The sequence below is a fragment of the Meleagris gallopavo genome, chromosome 1 (assembly GCF_000146605.3).
Source record: "Meleagris gallopavo isolate NT-WF06-2002-E0010 breed Aviagen turkey brand Nicholas breeding stock chromosome 1, Turkey_5.1, whole genome shotgun sequence".
Classification (NCBI taxonomy): domain Eukaryota; kingdom Metazoa; phylum Chordata; class Aves; order Galliformes; family Phasianidae; genus Meleagris; species Meleagris gallopavo.
The window spans coordinates 123,583,944-123,608,297 of record NC_015011.2 but is presented as its reverse complement, the minus strand read 5'-3'; the positions used below and the strand labels follow the sequence as shown (position 1 = coordinate 123,608,297).

Sequence of the window (24,354 nt, the reverse complement as noted above, 5' to 3'; positions counted from 1 at the left end):
GTGATTGTTCTTACTTGTTGTTGTATCTCTGATATTTTAATACAGCTGATTCTTATTTTCATCTCCATGAGGTGGTCTTGGAGAAGGTCTACACTTCAGTCCTCCATTTTATATTAAAGTTGTACACTACTTTCTAGAGGAGGAGGTTAGAGGTCATTGTCCATTTATTAACTTGTTTCAGAGTTTAAAATTATTCCCAGACAGCTACTTAATGTGCAGGAAATATATGAAATATTTAAATATTTAAATATTCATCTCTTTGCAGTGCTAGAGAGTAAATTCACTTTTTTTTTTTTTTTTTACAAAGACATTTTAATAGTTTCTATTGTATGTCATAAAATAAAATTTTTAGATTTGATCTTATTTAAGCTCTTCATTATTTCAAATCTTTCTTGATGATGACAATGTTTTCTTGATAAGAAGTTTTGCTCACATAGATACTGTGCAGTAAGTACAAAAGTCTTCTCATTTGTCTTCATGAAAGTGCTTATGCCACATACACGTCACTCTTACCCACTCTTTTTGAACATGTTTACCAAATAGTAATAGACTTAAGCATATGCTTATCATTAAGTATCAGCATTGTGGAGGAGTAGTCCTATATCTGTAAACAAGTCAGAGGAGCAGAAAGGAAGGAACTTGATTTTAATGCTTCATAAAATGCTTTTAAGAAATCTTAAGTATCATCTTGAAGAAAAAAAAAAGAAAAAAAAAAAAGGAGGTAGCTATGTGCTGAAAGCAGAGATCAAAATAGTAATGAAGACAGTCTTTCATAGTGAGTGAGAATGATTAGTCATTGCAGCAGTTAACCACTGAATTTGCAGATGCTCTTCTTCTCAAAGCCTTCAAGTCAAAACTGGATATTTCCATGGAAGTTATCCTTAATCAAATCCAGGTATTCAGATCAGTAGGCAGGAGAGAGGGATGAAACCAAGATTTAATAAAACCCAGGGGTAATGTTGCGGGATAAAATTTAATTGGAGCTGCAAGGAAGTTAGCTGATCTCATGGTCTTAAGTGAATTGCAAAGGTATATGTTAGGACAGAAACCACATCGCCGCATTTTACACTTTGTGGGATTTGGCAGCTAATGTTCGCATATGCTGGACTGCACGGTGATTATTAGACATTCAGTATCACTTCAGCAAAGAGAAATAATATTTATTATGAAATATTTTTGCCGTATCTTATTTTTCTAGCTACAAAAATAGAACAAAGTCATATTCATGTATCTGGTGCTAGTGGCATAAACAGGGCTTTAAGAGCATCAGAGGGAGGTGTCTATTGAAAACTTTGCTGTATTACATCATCACTGCCATTAACAACATACATGTTTTGTTAAGGTGGGCAGCTTTCACTAAACTCACCACACATAACTGATTCTCCTCCTCTGAGCTGTCTGAATCAAAATCTCATAATGGAAAAACAGTCACAATAGAGTTAAGTATGAAACTACAATATTAGAAGTTGATCTGTTGCAATGCCCAGGATGTGCAATGGCAGAAAGGGAAATAAGTGAGTAAAACCACAAGAACCTCCCCCCTAGAAACAAGGTTAAAAACATGTTTTTTGGAGAACTTTAATTCTCAGCTAGGTGTTTGCAGCTGTGGTATTTGCAGTCTCATCTGAGATTTTAAAACCAGTCAATTAGCAATCCCAAAAAAAGAGATGAGGATTGGCATATTGTTTATGATATCCTACCTTGTTAACATTACAGGTAAGTAGATTTTTTGCTGTTTTGTTGTTAACTTTCTAAAAAGAAAAAATAAAATAAAAACAAACAAACAAAAAAACCTACCAAAAGCTTTTATTTCAGAATTCTTCAAAACGAAAGTAATCAAGGAAGGTCATACTAATATTTAATCAGGGATGAAAGTGACAAAAATAAAATTTGTATCACATTAACACATATTTTAAAAAGAAAAAATAGTCGGTTATCTTCCATGTGTTATGAATCTATGCTGACGTTTTTATGTTTAGGTCCGTAAGTCAACAGCATATTAGTGTAAGTAGATCTTGGAATATTTTTAAAACTGTTTGTGTTCACTTACACTAAAAAAATATAAAAGGAAAAGAAAACATAATATTTGGGACATTTTTAGAAATTTTTGTATGATACAACTAAAATGCAAGAGATATTTCAGATATTAATGATTAAGCTGCGAATGGTTTTCACTGGGTTTTGGAATATTGCTATGAATGTGATGCAGTAATTTTTTAAAGATATTTGCTTTATACTTAAATGAACAAAGTAGCTCAGAAAGGTCCTGTACTCTTATGGATTAATTACATTTTAAAATGGGTTTCAGGTCAGATCTCAGAAAACCAAGTCCCTTTAAAGTACAACAAATTTCTTTTTGAACATGCATTTCTTACATGTCTTATAATGATAAAAATTCTACTAAATATAATATATAAAACAGAGATATTCAACCATTTTAAAACATTATTTTTTCTGATTTAAAAGCATCTGTTGTCTGTGTTTTGTAATGACTTTCCAATTTTTTATACTCAGTATAAAAATTCATATATATATACTTGCATACGACAAATTGCTTCATTTCAAAGCAGTTCCATAAATATAACATAATTTATAATGGAAATCTGATTTCACCTTCTCAGAATGAAAATGATTCACTTCACAGAATTTTAACATATTTCTCTGAACATGAGAAATATTTTTACATTAGATGAGGAAATAAATTATTTTATCTATTTAAATCTTTATTATGGAACTAAAATTGAGCTTTTCTTTAACTTATTATTTCTGTTAACTGACTACAAAGGGAGAATAGGATTAAATGTTGGAGCTTCAATGTGATTATTTAAAGTTTAAATAACTGACTTTAAAGCAGACTTGTCTCATTATCTACGTTAAAATTTAGAATAAGTTAGGATGAGACTCAAATGGAGAAAAGGTTTAGTCATATAAGTTGCTAGAAATTGTGAGGTGTCCCTGCTAGCTGATCTGATAAGGTTGTCAAGTGGGTATCTGATATGGGTATTCTGTTATTCACAAAAATTTCCCAGTGTTCATCCTTATGGATCCAGAGGATGATCAGAGGGCTGGAGCACCTCTCTCTTGTAGAAAGGCTGAGGGAGGTGGGTTTGTTTAGCCTGGAGAAGAAAAGGCTCCAGGGAAACCTCATTGTGGCCTTTCAAGACATAAAGAGAGCTTACAACAAAGATGAAGATTTTTTACCAGGGCCTCTTGTGACAGGTCAAGGGGAAAAAATTTTGCTCTGAAAGAAGGTAGTCCTAATTGAAGAAACGTCTTGTGATAAGGCTGATGAACAAGCACTGGATGCTTAGAGAAATTGTGCATGTCCCATCCCTGGAAGCATGCAAGGTCAGGCTGGATGGGGTCCTGGGCAGCCTGATCTGGAGGTTGGCAGCCCTGCCCACAGCACATGGATGGAACTAGATATCTTCCAACCTTCTGGCAGAGAGAATATTTAAATGTATTATCAGTTTAAACTTCAGAATTCTTTTCATTTAATACCTGAGTTGTGTTGTTCACTGCAATCTAACTTTAACTAATAGGTGTTTTGTTGTTGTTGTTGGATTGTTCTTTTTTTTTGTACTTTATCTACTCAAGGCACAGTAATAGATGTGTTCAGGCATACTTCCAGTGCTTTATCCCATTGTTGTCTGCACAACAGATATATACAAGAAATTAAATCATTCTCAAAATATCCATTATTCTATGGATAGAATCTTCCATAAAAAAAGATCTTCCAGAATCTTCATCATCCTTCTGCATTAGTTCTGTATGGTTATTTTATTTGCACACAGTACTCATATAAAGTTTTATGAAGAATTAAAAAAATAAAATTAAAAACGAGCAAAGGGCCTAGATATGATGTCAAGAATTAATGAAGCTGAAAAGTTATGAAAATTCAAGACTTGTATTGATGTGACATAGAAACAAAGGTTTTGGCATTGTACAGAAAATATCAGAAGTGGTGCATGTGGGTAAACTTTCTTCTATTTATCTTAGTACAAGAATACAATATATTTCTGCAAAACTTTTTACAGCTGTATTCATTTCATTTTTGACTTGTACTTCTTTTAGATATAATTTCATTTCTTTGTTTGAAATTATTCCTGCAGAAAACAAGTTGCAATCAAATATTTAAATAAGATGTATTGGACTAAGAAGAATATTACTAGAACATTAACTTTCCTTAATAAATGTGATAATTAATTAATTATTAATTACAGCTAGCAGTGGGCCAGAGCTCTTGGTTTTGCAATACCCCGAAAATGCCAGTGTGCTCCTTAACTCCACTGTGTGGATGCTCTGTGTCTTTGAATACCCCAAGCAAGAGAATGAGGAGCCAGTTGTGTACTGGAGAAAGGGCCCCAGCTGTGACAACCAGCAGAGTCTTCGGTCAAGTTCAGGAGCAGGAAGGCCACACATACACATTATGAAGGACGTATTCAGGGGATTCTCTATCTTAAAACTGAGCAATGTTGACAAGAATGACAGCAACTCATATTTCTGTGATGTGATACTAACCCAGAAAACCCATGGCAAATGTGGAAATGGAACCAAGCTGACAGTGCACGGTAAGAGGCATCTGATAGTCAAAGAAATTGTATTAATGGATGCAAGGTGAGTTAAATATTCCATCAGTTTTACTGATTTCTATTCTACAACTCAGTGCTGTGAGAAGGATGGGGAAAAAGCAGTCTACAGTCATGATTTGAGAACCTGACTGTGGGAAATAAAACATTGATTCAATAGTTAATACATGTTATATACATGAAACATTTTGTATATTATAGTATTTTGGTTAATCTTCTATATTAATATATACATTATATATTTAGAATATGAAATATTTTTTCTCAGTATTATCCACAAACATTTACTGAAACTTTACTTTGCTCCATACAAAAATAAAAAATCCATTACATTCATTTTTCATCATTTTCCTCAGTCCTTGTGTGCCAGCATTATTGTTTCGAAGTATGCAATCTGTTCTTTAACCTCCAGGTTCTGAAAAATTAATAGTAAATTAAGCAATGTGGGTGATTTTATGAAGTGTGTGTGAAAGTAGGGATGCACAGGAGCAGGAGATTCTCTCCACATAATTGTAAAATTATTTTCAGCACTTTATAACTCTTCTCCTAGCATCAATTTATGTAAACAAGTTCTGTAATCCTGAAGGGGACAGTGACCTCAGTGACTGAGGTAAATAATTTTAGAGGAGCCAAGTTTTTTGCTTGTAGACTTGCAGGCATATCTGATTAGTGCATGCTAAAGGCTACAAAGCGTCTCTCCGTTACTAGATTTCACTTTATATATAATAATTTCCCAATGCAGTTCTTCTGAGTCCCTAAAGAAAAACAGCTGTCAATGAAATCCTTCTGACTTTCACACCATAAGCATATGTTTATTTATTTATTAAAAAAAACCCAAAATGTATTTTTCATCGTAACTTAAATATGTGCAATATAATAAAAATGTTTTTGGATCTATCACCTATGAAATTTGTTTACTATTCATTTTATAATTAGCTCAGAGCTAAAAATTGAAAAAATTCATCACTGAAGTAGAAAGAAGACAACAGTTCTTTCATGAGAAGTATAACCTTTTAGTCCGGAAAAAAAGAGAGGAATAAAATGTGATAAAGACAACTGTGCTAACTAGTCAGTCTTCGCTAATCCTTCAGATTAAATCATACTAGAAAAGCAACTATTTCTTAATTTTTCAAATACTTAATTTTCTTCCTCTTCATTTCAGATTTCACATGCAAAGACTGTGTAAGATCAGAACCAACCTGGTGGTGTTGGTTCCTTCTTCTTGGATACACTCTCTTTGTCACCACAGTTACCATAGCTTTCGGTGTAAGTAATAACTTCAGAAATAAATACTACAGACCTAAACATGGGTGGCATCTTTTAATGGAAAAATATTATAAGTAAATGAAAGAAAGATGTTCATGCAGCTATGGCAAAGTAAAAAGTCTGTCTCTTTTCTGTTAACCAAAGATTTAGAGGTAGAATCTCCTGTATTTGCATATTTGAGGGTATGACCATAAAAGAAAGCTCTGGCAATGGAGTTACTTAGAAAAGTAAAAGCTACCATTTTCAAAGCTTGCTGACCACTGAGAAGCTATTCTTGATGTTGCTGAATGTTACCAAGTTTTTATTTTTACCTGGAAGTGAAAGATAATGAGAAAAAAATAAATTCTTAAATGATTTGCAGTTCAAAACACATCCCGTTTCCTCCATGCTTTTGGGCTCCAGCTCCTAATTTCATGAGCTCCACCAGGCATACATTAATGTCTGCTTATGTTTTATTTTACATGTGTTTCAGCCAAGCAACCAGTCATGCCAGGGCTTTATGCCTTCTCCCACCCATCATTTGGGATGGGTCCCCACCTGACATTTCCTTAGCCAGCTTTGACAACTAGAAAATACTTTCCAAGAGAAAAAAATATTTTTTGATACAAAATTGTCTAAGCCCAAAGTGATTTCTTATACTTCCCATAATATTTCAGAAATCTTTTCTCTTTCCTAGTTGTGGATCTTTTCCCCACCTCATAATCATTTTAATCAACCTCTTCTTATGGATCCAAAAACTAAAAAGACAATAGTTCTATTTTGGTCACATTTAGGAATACACTTTATGTGAAGGAAACTATTTGGAAGGAAATAAAGCTGAGCTATGCCATAGCATGATGCCAATTAGAATCTCAGTCTCTGAAGGCATGGGCAGTACTAAAATGGGCTCTAGTTATAATTACAAGGTCCATAATTGCAAATGAATAAGATGGTAACTTATGGGACCTAAAAAGTTCCTTGTTCATCACCAATAACCTCTCCCATCAAAAACAAATATTTTAGAGTTCCTTAGAAGTTAATAGATGCAGGCTAAATTGGACCAAGAGGAAATAGGTAACTAACTTAAGTTCTCAGCTTGTACAGTTAAAAGGGCCATTTAAGTGTTACTGAAACTAGAGTTATAGCAACAGCTCCCTCTCTGCTGATTTCATTATTAAAAGATTCAACACCATTGACAAGTTACAAGACCTACAGACATTTATGGTATCTGATTACCCTTCTGGGTCAAGTAAAGTATGGATTTTGTTTTCCTTAGAAACCTGTTGTTAAGTGCTGTTACTTCAAAGCCACATCAAAATCAGAAATGTTCACACAATTCAGGTGGTAAACAAACAAAATTTGCTAAGAAACAGTAGCAGTAAAGTCTGTCAAAATGCACTTTTGCATCTGAATATGCAAAAACAGCCAAGTGAATCTTTCCTAAAATGAGTCACTTTGAGTACAATTAGTAGTAGCAAAATATATTAGGTCTGGCAGGGATGACTTTCACTGAGAAAACTCATACAGTGCTATGTTTTGGATTTGTGGTTAAAAAGTATTGATAGTATACCCATATACTGAACAGCATTTGCATGGCATCAAGTATTTTTCCATTTCTCAGTCTGCTTCCTCAAATTGGTGGCTGAGGATGATCAAGTGGCTGAGAGTGAATGTAACCAGGATGCTTGGCTACAGCTGACCAAAGGGGATATTTCACCACATAACATTGTGTTCATCAAGAGAATCAGGGCAGAGGAAGAACAAAGGGTTTTTGTTGGCTAAAAAGATGACCACTGCTCCCTGACTGGCTTTGCATCGGTCAGCTGAAGGGAGGTGGTGAGTGATTTCCCTTGCTTTAGGACTTTTTGGTTGTTTATTTTCTTCCTTATTCCTTCACCTATCAAACTGCCCTTGCATCGACCCAGGAGATTTCTCATTTTTGTTCTTCTTGTCCTCTCCCATCCTGATGGGGAGGGGGAGGTGAATGAGCAGCTTCATGAGTGTTTGGCTGCTGGCCAGGGTCAAGGCAGCACAGCAGCTAAAGAGAAAGACACTGACATTTTTGAAGTCAGGGAGTCTATAACTTCTTACAGGTCATTTCTTCACTAAATGACAAATGTGCCATATCATGAAAATGTGTATAGTGTCAAAATCAGAGTGTGAAATAATGAAAGAGGTACTAGATCACTCAAAAGCCCCTTGGCTTTTTGACACTTCTAGGCCACTACTTAAATTTGGTATGTCAGGGCTGGCTGAGCCCTTCAGGTACCTTCTGGAAGGAGCTGCTATCTCAGGAAGACGTCACACTTCTTTTCTTAGTTTAAATTTCTCTTACATTTCTCCTTACTTTTGTCAAATTTTTTTTCTGTGCTTCAAAATCAAGACTAGGGCATAGCAATGTGCTATTCCCATTAAACATGCATGACAATTGTGCATATTTTATGGGGAAGCCATTAGAGCTGTCAGTTCTGGATTCTCCCCAAAAGAAGATATCTATCCCATCAACTCTCCAGAATGATCACTTAAGCTATGTAAGAATACAAGATGAATTTAAAAAACAAACAAACAAACAAACAAACCTCTTTCACCCTAAACAAGTTGTTTGTTTAAATAAAGTAAAAGCATTTATGCACGTGAAAAGGTACTACCATGCATTGAAGAAATATTAAATGAAAACACTGATATACAGTCAGACTCACATTCTACTTCTTGAGTACAGTGAGAATTACCCTTATTCCACTACCTGTAAAAATCAGTTCTTCATTGTTTTATTGTGACTGTGATATGCAACCTTATGAACAATTCAGAATAAATACTCATCACTATCTTAGTGAAGTAAGGAATATATTCTCTGAAAAATGAGGTATCTAGTGGAGAAAAAAACCCCAACATTTTAATAGCTTAACAATATATTTTTTGGAATATTGCAACAGATTCATTACTGCTGTAAAAAGTGCAAGAACGATTCAAGAAATACAGATAGCAGCGCTATCCAGCCAAGTGAATGGATTTATGAAAAGCCATCCAAACCTGTTAATAATGGGTCTAACCAAGAATATGAAGATATGTCACTAGTAAGAACTTTCAGTCACATTGAAAGGAAAGTGATATGAAAAACAAGCCTCACAGCTGTAACCATAATGCTATGAGCATGTGAATGATGTGTACTACTTCAGGATACAGAAGAAACATACACACAAGTCGTTTTGTGAGCTTGGAATCTTCTTTGTTCAAGATTTTTTCATCTATTCATGTATCTACTTCAAAACTAGTGAAATTAATGCTCTATGCAGCTACAAATGTAATGATATTTAGTGTGCACAGCTACCACAAAAATACTGTTAAAGCTAAAGGTATTAATATTTCGATGCCAAGGATATGCTGATATATTTTTTTTCCATTTTAAACTCAAGGACATTTGGAATTTTGTTTTTATCTGGGTTAAGACAGCTTATTTGCTTCATCAAAGCAACGGCAAATTCTGTACTACAGTACCTGTCTGCTGCTGAGATAAATTTAAAAAAAACATTTTCTCATTGAGGAGTTTCTCATGTGCTCCTGATGTACTGCCTGACCTTATTTCCAGCTCCTTATCCTGCCCTCATATTTATATATGCCTGCAACTTCTACTTTTGGCTGTGTAGCCAGCTATGCTACTGATATAGTGCACATTTCTACATGCCTCTCTTGAAAGAATGAAAATACTGAATATGTTTTTAATAGTTATAATTTCTGAAGAAAACATAATAATTACTTATGAAGAGCTTGTCTTTGTTGTTCTTCTTCTGGCATATCTAACATTATAATATAAGCCATTTGGATTAAAAATATCTTTAAAAGTTGTTTCAAAGTACTTAGGATGCTTTGGAGTCCGTGTAAACAGCAACAATAGAATTAAACTTTGTAGAAAGAGCTTACCATAATTTGCATAATAATGAAGTGCTCAGAGGAAGTTGTGCTTTGGAATAGTTATGTATGTGTGACTTGAGAGAAGTTAATACTCTGACAAACTCTATTTGAGTTATTGAATTTTTCTTTTTTCCACAAACGATTAAATATTACAAGCTGAGTACTGTGTATTTTTATTTATTTATTTTTTAAACACTGAAAATATAATTGTGAAAGGAAAATGTTCCTAGGCTAAAATGCCAGAGATTACAGCCTTCTACACTAACTATGAATATAAAACAAAGAGTAAGCTCTTTTTTACTCAAGGGGGCAATAAGTCATAGTTAATATTCAAGACTGTACATTACGATGTGGATGCACATTGCTAGTGAACTTCAGCTAAAGCTTTATCAGTACTGCATTTTTCTAAAATATTTGCCTGTTCTGTAAGTAAAAATACTAATTAAAACAGTTTTAAAAACTGATATTTGACTGTTTTTCTTAAAAGTACTTCTGATTCACTTGGAGACAGTTAAGTACGACTTCCAGAAGGACAGACAAACAACGCTTGTGCATTTGGAGGGGTGGAGAGCAGTCATGAAGTCATGAAAAAATCACATTTTCTTTAATTTGAATAGCAGGAACTAAATAATGGTCTTCCTCACTCCTCTACTCAAACTGGGTTCTGAGTGCATCTTCAGTCATAGATATTCAGGTTTCCAGATTCAGAAATTCAAACTCTAATTCGGGATGAAAATATGTAAATTTCCAGAGAAACTAGCTGCTCAGATGCACCTTAGACTTCCTATTTTAAAAATCTTAAATATATATATATATTGTTGATTATAAAATATTACCAACCTCTTCTTTTTACTTTTATTTTAATTACCTTAAATATTAAGGGGTTAAATACAGGGATTGTTCGTACATCTTAACATGTAGCCTTTAATGATCTTTGTGTGTCTGCAGTGGACTCTCTGTAGTACGTCTGTATCTAGACAGCAACCACTTATCAGCAGCATGAAGGCAGAAAACAGACACGACTTTTGGCAAGTTTGATTTCCTTTAACTGTTTAAGACACTAAAAATGCATTTTCTTAAAAGTTAAACAGCCTACTTATGTAGTAAGTCTAACAGAAGGTGAAATTCTAGCAAGCACAAATTGTGCTTTCAGCCATACAAGGACATCAGTTAAAACAGCTCTAACAGAAAATGATCAGAATCTGTTTAAGAACTTTGGATTTACGTTTCTTTAAAGCATTTTTTTTAAAGAGGAGAAAGAGAACATTTTATTACCTTAAGTCTTTGTGAAAAATGTTAATAAGGTGGTCAGAACCCTTTCTTAGTATAACAGATTTATGATTCTCTAACAGAAAAATCCAGCTATTAGTCTGCAAAATTAGCCAGGAAATGCCAAACTGCAGAACTTGCAATGTGGTTTAAAACAAAGCAAAAGCCACACACGCACACACACACACCAAACTAAAGAAAAATTTGCTTCATACAGAAAAATATTCACTCCTCGAAAACATAACTGCTAATAACAGAAAACAAAGCTTAAGAGGCTCTCATTTTATTAGATTCCCTTTGGAACAGAACATATTTAACGAATAAAGATGCATACAAGTCATTGTCCAGTAAGACCATACACAGAAGAGATTAAAAAAAAAAAAAAGGATTAGGTTAGGAACACAAACAGCAATATTTATGTACAACTAGGAGAGCTAGGACAGGGGATAAGAAAAATTGGCACTAATATAAATGAAGAGATAGGTAAGAAATTATTTGAAAGGGATTATTTGAAAGGGATCAGACTGTTAAACCAATGGACCTGAAAGTACCTGAGTCTTTCTAACTTAGAAGCAGCTTTTGCAAACATTTCCAGGTTACCTCTCATTTGTGTAGTGGCAAAGTCTGTGCACATTCAAAAATAGAAGCAATATTCAGCACATTTGTATGGACTTCCCAATTCTGATTATTTTCAGCAACAGAAATTATTATTTTGTTAGAGATATTAAAAGATTTGAGTTTCATGAAAGTAAAGAGAAGGCAATCATGATCAATTAACAAAATGTTAGAGAAAAAACAGAAGAAAATTAATTTGGCTTTTATAAGGTATGTCACTGTTATAAAAGTACTACTTTATTTGGAAAAAAGATTCTCTTAATACACCACCTGAAGTTTTCAAGGTGGTACAGCTTGAGTATGGAGGAAGGAGGAAATAAAATGGGCAACATCACAAAATCTGAATGCACAGCAGATGGTTTCCTTTATGAAACAAAGAGATTACAACTATTTTCCTGATTTAAAACACCAAATACTTCTGTAAGAGGCTAACTGATCAATAAACATTTCATTTCAAAGATTCAAACACTGTTGGCTAAGAATATTTCTGAATGTGCTTTACCATGCTACACTATGATCAAATTAGCAGCCTTAAGACAACAAGCTTGCATCACTTTTCTTTTTTGCCATCTTTTATAAAATGGCTCTAATTGAAAAATCTCTGACTCTTGCTTTTCTCATTCAACTTTTACATCCCAAGATAAATTAATTAAATAAATAAATATTCATACTATAATAGTAAACACTTCTAGATCTTTCTTTTGCATTACTATGATTTTATTCCTCCTGAAGAGCATTATGTTATCATAAACATCTGAAGGTCAGTTTCAAAAGAACTGAACACTGCCTGGGGCACTTAGAGCTCAGTGCATAGGATATGGCTAATATTCCTGTTTTAATACATACAGAAAGAAACCAGATTTTAATAAACTAAAGAGCATATCAAACTGTGACACACAATGCTCAAAAGTAACATGCATTATCAAGAAACGAGCTTTCCATTTAATAATATTAACAGGCAGCTCTTACAGAACTGCATCCAGGTAAACAAGCTTTGTACAGATTTGCTAAATATACGTGGCTCCATGACAGCTAGGAAGCTGTAGCTCTGGTTCTGCTATTTCTGAAAGCTCATGAGTAGCTCCAAGCCCTCAGAATGCTACATGGAAAAGAAGATTCTGCCATAGTACCAAAATAAATATTGAATTACAAACGTAGGCTACAGCAGATCAGTTTGCAACAATCTTTTAATAGCATTATTCACTATTTCTATTTATGTCAAAAGTTCTCCTCTGTGTAATGAAGGCAAGCAAGACACAAGAGTCTGTGTAGCATCAAAGCATTTCAGCTCTAGCTGTAGAAATGCTGTCTACATATCTGGAGTCCTACGTATCTGGAAATCGTATTATATTTTCACTGCATACAGAACCTCATGCATCTAAAAACGCTGATGCAAAGCATTATTATTTTTTCTAGCAAAAACAGCAACAGAATTCAATCCTACCAAATGAATCCTATTCTGATATCATCTACATATGAATACGTTGCTTACATTAAAAGGCCTTCAAACAGCTACAAAATATGTATAATTTAACTGTAATTCTCACCTCCCTAGATTTTCAATTATTTTGAAGGAGTGCTATACATAATTCTCAGTTTTTTGTAAGCATTAGGAACTCATATTAAAAAGTACACTTAAGAAACAAATGCTTTGCTTTTAAGTAATTGTTGATTTTAGAATTTAGGCATTAAGACTAAAATTTTTGAACTTGCATTTAAGGAAATCACTGCAAGGTGAATGGTAAAAGAACTTATATCCAGGCACTTTATCAGGTTGTAATAAAACATTTATTTTATTTCATGAATAAAGCATTCTGAGAAACTCACAAATAAGTTCTTCACAAAAGCTTCAAGAAAATAAGTTCACTCAATTTTAGCAGCAGAAGAAAACACAGTAAAAATAACTACTCCACTGTACAAGATATTTTTAGTGAACAAAACATCACAATTCTGTTACAAAAGTTTCAAGTAGTATTTCTAATTGAGAAAGTGCATTCACTAAGAAGCATGAAAACTTTAATGTTCAAAAAAATAAATGTATCAGAGGTAAAAGTGCAAATGTTTTATTTTTTGTGGCTAGAGCTGAGTTCAGATCCTTTAAAATGCTTGAAGAAGTCAATTGGATTAGCAATAATGCAAACACTCAACGAGCATGCACAACTGCTATATTAAGTGAGGAATACAGACTACAACACTGATTAGTCTCTCAAATAACATCAGAAAAGTCTTCTAAATTTCTATAATTATGGTAACAGAAGCTTTTACAATTGCCAATTTAAAGTCCAGTTCTGAAGCAAAATGGATCAAAACATGAATCTTCTCAAACAAGCCAAGTACTAGGCAAGTACAGTTCTCAATCAGACAAGTTTATACAGGTCTTCTGAGTGGAGCCGATACTTTCCTGGCAGAAGATGATGCAATTCCAAATGGGATTTTTCAATAAACAGAAATTGTGATAACAATCTCTTAGATTTGAATCAGAATGTCTATAGCTGTGTTTTGAAAGCCATCCGGTTTTATTTTTTATGTTTTGCCTATTCAAACCAGTTTTCTTTTAGTAAAAAATGTACAGCATCATCAAATCCATTTTGGTACAGTGATTCCATTTTCTCCTGGTTTGGTGGGAACATAGCTTGATTAAGTCTTACTAGATTGGCCAAAGACAACTGCAAAAGAGAGAGGTGCTAGAAGTTAATTTATTAAAGCAGCTTATCTCAGACTTCATGGTATTGTTGTATGTTCTCTCACGTGTTTAGGTTAGCATATTTTAAAACTGTCTATGCTAGTAAATCACATATTCAGGCACACTGCTGAAAAGGCAAACTTATACAAATAGTCTGTATATGTACCAGTAAATTCACAACCTCTAAGACAAGCTGACTGTGAAACTGCCCAGAGTTTCTGAAATGTTTTCAGTACAGAAACACACTAGTAACTGCCTCAGACAGTGGTAGCTGACACGTACTATACTTCTGCAAGGAAGTATTTTGACCAATTCCTAGTGCAAATAATGCTATTTTAGCCATGTACTTTATTTATTTATTTATTTCACACTTTTGCAGCTCTAAAAGCCAAAGATATTTCAAAAATAATAGTCTAAAATGTTGCCTGAGATTTTAAATAAGTCTGCATTTGGATGACAATAGAAGCAAGGCAATTCTGCAATTTATTCTCAAATTATTCCTTTCATCAACTCATTTTTTTCCTGTAGATGCACTAAATATTGGACATAAGCAATAATAAAAAAATACAAAGAAAGTTATGCATTTATTTTCAATAAGATAAATAATCTCATTCTTTATGATCATTTACCAAGTACTACAGTGCTTTGAAAGATACAAAGATTTAGAAATTGGCCCAATTTAGAACATTAAAGAACATTAATTTCACCCAATTTAAGAAAACATTAAGCATGGTTTAAGTGAGACTTAAAAAGTATAGCAACTGTTGCTAACCAGTTTGGGTTTTTTTTTTCCTTTCTAATAAAGTTTCTTTGGCAACAGTGGTAGATCTACTGCTATTCAGCATTTTCTTCCATCATAACAAAGGATGCAATATATTGTAGTAAAAGTTTGTGAGAAAAAGCCTGAACAGACAGAAATGTTAAAAATGAAAAGGTCATAAAAATCAGCCTTGGCCTACATAAATATTTCTATAACATTTAACAAAATTTCTGGAAAAGTGTTGCAGTCACAGGTTTTAAAATCTTAACATGAGCTCAATTGAGCAATGAAGTGTCAAGTCTTTGGATATAATTTCAAATGTAGAACTTACATATATATATTTTAAACTCAGAGCAGCTGACTTAGTAACAGATGTGATATTTTCCCTCCAGTATTTTAGAGAAGTAGAGTAGCTGATATTATAGCAAGTCTAGATTATGTAAATTGAATAGCCTACAACATACTTGCTCTATTTTGTACTAGATACATGCCTTTCAACATTTCTGGCAAAATTTTTACTAGATTTTTCTTTCTTTTGTGCCTAAGGAAAAGTTTACATTTTATACGCAGAACCGAAAATGCAAAAAACATTACATAAAAAAAATTACATGCAAAAAATAAACATAAAAATAAAATAAAAGTATAAACTGTTCAACTACCTTTTCTTCTTCTGAAGTTAGTAAATAAACAAGCAACTCACCATTATATCTTGTTTTGCAAATTTAACATACAGATCCACACGTCCTTTATCTTGTGGACAGATATCTAATCGACCACTGAAAGGCGAAATCGTAATCGTTCGTCCAAAAGGCAAGATAGGGAGGCCATTGGTAATGCCACCATCAACCCACTTCTACTGCAAAATAAAATTTTCAGAATAGCTTAAGAACAATATAATAAAAACTGAATGCGTAATCTTTTCTGTCCCTGCCTCTTCTACACCACTCTCGTGGAAATCTAAAAGTTTTCCTCTCAATGAATAAGCAACTTGAAGTATAGCAGGCATTAAAATCTAAGAACAGACAATGCATATAGTGTTCAGTTGATGAGGATTTGACAATGCTGAAACATATTCATAAGGTTCCCAGACACTTAAATATTTTTAATCAAGTGATTAAGTCTTGTTTAGTTGATCTATTAACAAAATGTCCCAGACAGTTTAAAAATATACATTTTTTCTCAATCGACAAAGGAAAAGGTAAGATCATTACTGTTACACCTGAACCACTCCACACAGCATATATATTTATAAGCTTTAATCTGTTGCAAAGTAGGAGCTGGGAAATGTCCATGTGAAGGGGAAAACGGCTGCATGAACTAAAACAAATGTGACTTCACCTCTCCTAGAACGTCTCGTTTTCTTACACACTGAAAAAACTGCAACACAGAACAGCAATAGCTGGAAAGTAGATGATTAAGGAAGGAGCTGGACACACTGTAGTTGAGAAGGAGCAGACATCAAGTCTTCTACAGGAGTTGAGTCTACCTGGTATTGTGACCACAATAAAATTGCTAAAATAATGAAAGCCTTCTCACAAAATTTCTGAAAATGCTACAGGAATTTAGTCACAAAAGCAGCAAAAAAGCCATCTCCTGTAAAAAAAAATATATGCTACTGGCAATTGTTTACGGTATACATCTTAAACTGTCTTCATACTATTGGAAAGATACTTGCATTCTGTGTAACAACTGCTATACAGAAAGTGTAAGTTCAGCTTCCAGTGTCTGGCCTTTGGAAGCCCTTCAAATCACTGAGGTTCATGATTTAATTGTATAGACTGCTCCTAGCTGTATCCTTCACTCTCACTTAAAACAAGTCTCCTCTTAATTCCATAGGTACAGAGTTTTCCCCAATGCCATGTTAGAGTTCATGCAATCAGATGATTTTATTGTCAGTTATGCCTTATTCCAGTCAACTTCCATATCTTCTGATACCTGATGGACTTCAGACCTTCTCATACGGATATACAGCAAGAATTAGGTTGTTGTTTATTTTGTTCACACACCCACGCACTTCTTCTCTTTCTTGGATTAAATCTGACATTTCAGATTTCTTTTATGCTCCTGAGCTTAAAATGTAAGCTACAGATATAAATATGACCCTTCTTATCCTATTACTTCATAATCAGCTTTAAGAGCTTGACTCTTGACATTAGCTGCTAATGTCTGTAGCCATGATGTATCACTGACTTCCTTCACTTTTCACAAAAATTATGCTAGTATGGAGATTATTTTGCCTTAAAGGACAAGATAAAAAAAGCCATCTAAAGCTACCTTTCAGATTTCTCAAACTCCATTACAGTAGTACTACTGTGAGTAAAAGTTGAGATGCACCTTGAAACACCAATGTCTATCAGTTTTAATCCATTCTTGAGCTGCTTTTTTCTTTTGTCCATAGATAGCTGATTTAAATAAAACAATCCCTGAATTTTAAAGTGCTTTTTTTTTTTAATTCTGATTTCTACAACGATGAGAACTGTGAAATCCCTATCTAAGCCAAATCTAAGATATCATAATACAAGACTTTATTAACACCTTTCACAAGTCTAGTTTAGTCTTTTTATACCCTTTAAGATCCTCTATGTTTAAAAATTCTGATTATTTATTTTTTCCTCCCTCTCCCCTTAATACAAGTTAAAGAGTTCTTTGAAAATTTGAAAACATTACTGAGGCAAAGGCAATACGTTTTGTTAAGCACTATCTTGTGTAGATTATGTACTTCCTGGATGATGCTCACTGTAGCATTTCCTTTTCTTTCAACTACTTGGGAGAAACTGTATCAGAGTATCTAGAGATAGAAATCTATCAAAATATTTTTATTTCTCTATTAAAAATATTTTGGCTCCAAAGTCTTTCTTTCTGGAGAAAAACAGAATACTTCCACGCTGAAAACAAAGGAATGCAATGCTCCAGCTTCCTGTAATTCTATTAACCAATTCTTCAAAAATGCTTCCTAGCTGATGAAGCAAATTCCAGATAACTTCTGAATAAGTTCCCTTATTACGTAAGTACAGTCCAAAGAAAGAGAAAGTTCTAAAATCATGTGCAATGAAAACCAAGACAAACATAGAAGATAAGGATGGAGACTGGACCTAATGAAATCTACCCATTTACCAGTAGGTAACTTTTACAAAGGTATCCTGTAAGAACTACAGTGATTCAAACTACAGTTTCATCATTACATACGGTCACTCAATCATCAGGGGAAATCTATTCAGTTCAAAGATCAACCTTCCCAGGCATTCAGAGGACACCAACTCAACTCAAAATAAGGTTATTTTACTTGGAGCAGGTTTTGCCCATCTATACGTACACAAGAAAGGTGTCCCACTGGTTTCAGTAAAAGTTTGTTTTAACAAAAGTCAGTATGTCCAAGTTTGCATAGCACAAGGCCACTCAACTGTCACTGGAAGTGTAGATCCAGACAATCTTAAATACCCGATCTGGGCAAAAACCTAGCCCAGTCTAGTTAAGATCACTAGCAGATCAAGTTCTCAGATGTTCTCTTTGTATTACACATCCTTTTCCTTCAGGGTAGCTTTGGGCTTACCAAACCAGAAGAAAACATGCTAGGAACAGACTGATGTGGTGACTACACTAATGTGCAACTTAGCACATTTATCCCCACCTCAGATGACTTGGTGATGTGCATGCAAGTGACATAAGTAGCCCATTCCATATACTTAGCTCTATTCTGCAATATATGGGTGCCTAGTTACCTATCCACACTCTTTCATTCACTACACCAATCCACGGAAATGCAATATAGCTTTTAAGATTTTGCTCTCACAGTACTCAAACTGTTTTGGACTAGCAGTCACTTCCACTTACCAGAAAGAGTCATTTCAAATAAATAAATAAATAAACAAATAAATAAATCCCAATCCACAAGCGTGAGAAAAGTCAGGCATCCACAATTAATCCATTCCAACAAATGAAAGTAAAAGCAATCTTTTTCTCCTTCTCAAGTACCTTTGATACATCTGATGTGAGTGTAGAAGAGGCTTTGGTAAGGACAAGCAGCTTTTACATAACAGAACTAGCTGTGCTGATACATTCATTGATTTAATTCTGAATGCAAAAAACTAAAGCTAGGAAGCAATGAGAGTTGTTCACTAAGAAGAGGCTGCAGATATTTCAGTAAGTATCACAAAACTTTGGCAAATGCTAATAGCAGTGTTCATCCAGTAAAATGTTCTTTCAGACAATTTAGACAGATCTCTGATCCAGCTTTTCAATTTGTTAATTAAAAGAATAATGTAAGAAGTTTAACAAAGACACTTCCTTCCCTTTGAGTAGTGGCAAAATGAACCACAAACATCCATGTATGCCCCTTAAGCTGCACAAGCAAAATACAAGGACTTCAATCGACAAAATCTCCAGACTCTGGCAAGCAGTCTCTCATTTAATTCAAGCAGTCAAGTAAACTGATTCAAACTCCTTAGACATTTTAGATGATATCTATTGATGTACAAATAGTTCTAAACCTGAAGTTTTCTGACATAGAAAGAAATTCAAAGTTCCTAAACAGAAATGTAAGTGTTAGATATGAATGTCAGAATGAATAGTTTAGTGTTGGTTTTGAGTTGTGAGTTGTTGGTTTTTGTGTGTGTGTGTGTGTGTGTGTGTGTGTGTGTGTGTGTGTGGTGGTTATGAGGATGAAAGATATGCAAAATGCAGAATTTGGACGTGTATGATGAACGAAAAGGAAGTAGTAGTAGTAACACTTTTTAGAAAAGATTTTCTTTTGTTCTAATAATTACAAACCAAAACAAAATTATTCTTAAAATGTTATTTATATAGGACAAAAAAGTTATTGGAACTAAACTGCAATTTCCACCTGACATCCCCTGAGATCAGGCAATTATATCATAAATGAAGGATGTTATTGGAAAAAAAAGTTAAACACAGTGAAACTTTACCTCTCCTTTATACTCGACTGGCTTCATTCCAGCATATACTGGTATAAAACTACTTGCTAGCAGGACCTAGATAAAAGAAAGAAGAAGGACTGGAGAAGAAGAGTGAAGATAAGGGAACTAAATAACTCTGAACCAATAAATATTTTCATGCATATAACATTAAACATTATAAATAGTCTGGAAATTCATTTATGCACATCTTTCATTAGTTCAATACGTTATATTCAGGTATTAACAAATTGCTACTTGTTCTTCTGCAAGCTACACTGCTGTCTAGAGCAGTTCTCAAATTTATTTTAGACTAGACACCTCTTCTGCTATGTACAGAAATGTGGTACGCATATTCATGTACCTTTCTATCCATTCCCAACAGTATCTATGAATCTGTGCATGTCCATCTATGTATATGTTTGTGTAACCAATGATCTACCTGGATATGGGAACTGCATATAGCTAGATATTTCAGATATGTCAGATGTGTCAAATATTTCAGTACAGGTAAATCTGGCCCATATGCATGAGGGTGAATGAGAAACACAAGCAGCTTACAGACATATAAAATGACAAAATGCCATCAGGTCCAAACAAGCAAATAATTCATGGAGATTATGGAAAAAATGTCCAAACTTATTTTGTATGTTTTTTCTGTTGTCTGTTGTCGTTGTCTTTGTAGAATTGTATTTTTATAACAAATTAAGCTACTTTCAGTGTTAAACATTTTTTTTTCCCCTTACGAATTTGAATTAAGGCTTCACCTCACACTTTTTCTTGCCTATTTCTATTCCCAGTGATCTAAAGAACTAGATATTTGTCTGAGCTTAAACAGAAAGGTTTTGTCTTCTACTTTTGAAAAATGGAAACATTTCCTTAGAAACAGGCCCTTTCCCTGACAAAACAGTTAAGATAACGTCCCCCTTTAACGCAACCCTCAAAACATCTAGAAAAATGTTAAAAAAAGATTCTTTCTTAAAACTTCCTGCTTATTGTATTTCCTCCTTTTTTTTTTTCTTGCTATATCCTGCAGTACAATACAAACAATTATTAGAAGGAACATTTCATTTACGTCCAAATGAATTCCTCTTACCATTTCATAAACCAGTTTATGTTTACAATCCTGATCTAGATTTTTAAAATGGTGTTCAAAAGAGAAAAGATGGGCCATAAAAGATATACTATAATGGTTAAAATATAGTGATACTTAAAATATATGTAATACTTAATATGGCATTATGTCTATTCCCCACATACTACTGGGATTTATTTATTTTCAAGACAGGAATTCCTTTTGTTCACTCACTCTTGTGATTGAACTTAAGTGAATATCAGTGAATCAAGAGATGCAAAAAGATTCACAGAATTGTTATAGAACTTGAAGATTATTTATTTTATTTTTCCCTACTAAGCAATCAACCATTAAAAGGTAATTAACAGTTATCTTGTTATTTCTTAAAAGGCCTTGCCTACAATGTAATACTTCTGAAACAAATGAAAGAGACAGATTGAATTTTAGCAAAATCTCCAAAACTTATGTATCAAATTCTGCTTATTATTTATCTACATAGCAGCACTGTAATTTTTATACACCTAATAATAACACTCTTACGCACTGAAGAGAGTCATACACTTTTATTTAAAGCAGAACTGTGCAAAATCATTACCTTAATGAGATCCTCCCTGGAGGCAAAATTTGAAAACAAGTAATTTTTCCCATTTCTTACATTAGTAACAGACACATAGAGCCGATTCTCAGCTATCTCATGAGCATTAGAAGGAAGAATAGATTCTATGCCTTCCCTAGAATAAAGAAAACACTAAGTATTATTCACCAGGTAAAAATCTCACAAGTACACTGAGGGATAAAGCTCTCCACAGTATGAAAAAAAACATATGTTTTACTCTCCATTTTTATTTAGAGAGCGTCACACAGAAATGATTTAATAGATGCTTTAAGATAGGTACCTAAGTCTTTTCATAAAATCGTAACCAGGAGTTACTGCACCAAAGTCCAATTTTCTGACTTCTTCCGCAAATTCATAGGTAAACTGCTGACATTTCTGAAAATTAAAATATCCACCATTAAAGATGCTTTCATCATAATTTTCATTATAGAATGTAAGTTCAACTGTGGTATCTAGAACACACTAACAGCCAAAACTTCAATCAAGAACAACCTACAAGGCCAAATTAAGATATTTTCCATGTGTGAGTGGTTTGTATCAAGATACGTTTAACAAACTGCTGACCCTGTCACACAAACTAATTTGTAAGAAAACATATATAACAAGATCCCTAATTCATTAATAACAAATCTATTTAAATGGAAAAAAAACAAAAGCAAAAAGCCAAACCTCCCAACAATACCATTCTGTCAGCCAAGAAAAGGCTACTTTTCTAGGTATTACTATTGCTCAGTAATCAGTTCTCTGGATCATACCATGAAGATTTGCATTCCAAGCACCTTTTAAAAGTAGATAAAGACTAAAAAAGTAAAAGGAGTTAAAGACTACTTTTGTATTAAAACTAGACATAAGTATCTTAAGATAGCTAAGCATTAAAAACATCATAATTTCTCCTTGATAAAAACAAAATTATTGACATATATTTAATGAATGAAATACTGTGTTTACTACAACTGATGGAAGACAAATGAACAAAAGACAAGTGCAGAAAACCGGGCTGTAGATTCTACAGCCAAAAAAGCTCTCTTACTTAAGCTGAAATGCTTAGTTTTAGGTGATGTGAAAAAAATAGCATGAAGTGTGAACCATAACTCTAAAGGCAGTAAAAGAGTATGACGTGTTTACTTTTTAGCAAAAAGATTCTCAAAACTTTAACAGGAAAAAACCTGGGTAGAACGTAAGCTGGTAAGCTGGTTGGAGCAGTTTAGTTCCCTCAAATCACTTGTACTCTCCTATGTAAAAGCGCAATAGAGCACCTGTCTAAGCAAAATGCAGAAATTAAGATCTTGCACCCACTTTATAAATGGTCTCCTAGTAAATCCATCAAAAATACTAGTGAAAATTAAGAGTTCCACATTTCTTAAAGCAATGACCCCTAATTCATTACACACAGGTTAAATGTTCACTTCTACCCTAGGCAGTATTTCATTCACCACTGCCAGTCCAATTCAAATATATAAAAGCAGTTCATTCCAAGGCTTCTATAGTAAATCCACAGGAAAGAAGCGTAATTCAGACAGCGATTCAAACCTTCAGCACCTCATCCTCTCTCTAAGGGGACAGAAGAAATCCCCAAACTACTACAGATTATAGAAGCATCTCATAATTAGGATCATTAGATTTGCCTTAATAAAGTAACTGAAGTGACAGGGAAATAAGAGTAAAAGGGAGTTGGGTAACAGCAAATTTAAGTGAACAACACAAAACTACTTTCCATATTATAAATGCTAAGAACAGATCATATTTACCTAGACTCTCAATTCTTGCTGTCAAAAGGCATGTCTCCTTGAAGCTATGAATTATTTATAATTTTTAGTGTCAGAAGCTTTAAACAGTGCATCTAAATTTCAAATAGTGAATGAGGACATGTTTAGAAATGGTAACTACTTCTACTGATTTAAGTAAACTTGACATCTAACATGATCACATACTACTGAAAGAAATAGGTACTCTCATGTAATTCTATAAGCCTTCATATATTTGAAAACCTGTCCTTACTACTCTCAAGTCCCATGCCTTTTCAACAGTGACAAACATCCAAGATATTACACAAATGCATCGGAAAGCTGCTATATTTTAACAATAGTCAATACAAGAAATCTTCAACATTACATTCTCTTCTAGTTCATAAAAGTTTGTATTAGAGCTTTGAGAACATAAGATTGAGAAAGTCCTAGTTATAGCTTATCTAACAAAGCCATCATTCCAAAAAAAGAAAACTTATCTGATGTCAGAGTTATATTTGTGGATATTTCAACAATTACAAATGCTGTCAGTAATGTAATAATTATCTAGATATGAAAATTTTGTAGAAATTTCAATAAAAATAAAATATTAAAATTAAGTATTTTCTACTCAATATATAACACTGTCCTTATTTACATGCTATAAGAATTAGGAAATATTTCTGACTAACTCCCAAAGAGTTCTCAATTTTCAGTTAAGCAATATAATAGAGTGACTTAAAAGTTGTTAAGAAAACGAGAAGGGGTAAAAAGTTCATGACACATTCTTCAGTTTATGCTAAAATAATATTGTCAGGGCAAAATCCAATATAATATAAGCTTAATTCCCAGAATCAAAAACTCCTCTCATATTTTGATTTAAAAACATATTTTAAGTTGACTCAGATTAGAAACAAATGTTTTGCCTAGAAAAAAATTAAAAACGTTTTTCTTGGACT

The 24,354-nt window shown here is 33.5% G+C and overlaps 2 protein-coding genes across 7 annotated transcripts in view; one reads left to right on the top strand and one right to left on the bottom strand.

Moving 5' to 3' along the window:
* Positions 1–1,573: 1,573 nt before the first annotated feature.
* Positions 1,574–10,188, top strand: LOC104915860. Of its 2 annotated transcripts, none has more exons than XM_010726801.3 (4): positions 1,574–1,716; positions 4,224–4,571; positions 5,752–5,855; positions 8,768–10,188. In XM_010726801.3, exons 1-4 carry the CDS (start codon positions 1,668–1,670, stop codon positions 8,945–8,947), a joined length of 681 nt encoding a protein of 226 aa, XP_010725103.1. In that variant the 5' UTR covers positions 1,574–1,667; the 3' UTR covers positions 8,948–10,188. The 2 variants fall into 2 exon arrangements, with proteins under 2 accessions (XP_010725103.1, XP_010725110.1); XM_010726808.3 differs by having other exon boundaries at positions 4,224–4,617.
* A 3,192-nt stretch (positions 10,189–13,380) lies between these two features.
* The window catches only part of PNPLA4 (patatin like phospholipase domain containing 4), a 20,011-nt gene continuing 9,037 nt past the window's right edge, over positions 13,381–24,354 (bottom strand). For 4 of the 5 annotated variants that reach the window (XM_031557504.1, XM_010726783.3, XM_010726791.3 and 1 more), the window contains 5 exons: positions 21,952–22,046; positions 21,651–21,786; positions 19,993–20,058; positions 15,771–15,923; positions 13,382–14,293 (listed from right to left, as the gene is read on the bottom strand). In XM_031557504.1, the coding sequence (XP_031413364.1) occupies positions 14,162–14,293; positions 15,771–15,923; positions 19,993–20,058; positions 21,651–21,786; positions 21,952–22,046 (582 nt within the window). In that variant the 3' untranslated portion in view covers positions 13,382–14,161. Of the gene's footprint in view, positions 14,294–15,770; positions 15,924–19,992; positions 20,059–21,650; positions 21,787–21,951; positions 22,047–24,354 lie in introns of all 5 variants that reach the window. The other variant, XM_019622427.2, reaches the window with a different exon arrangement.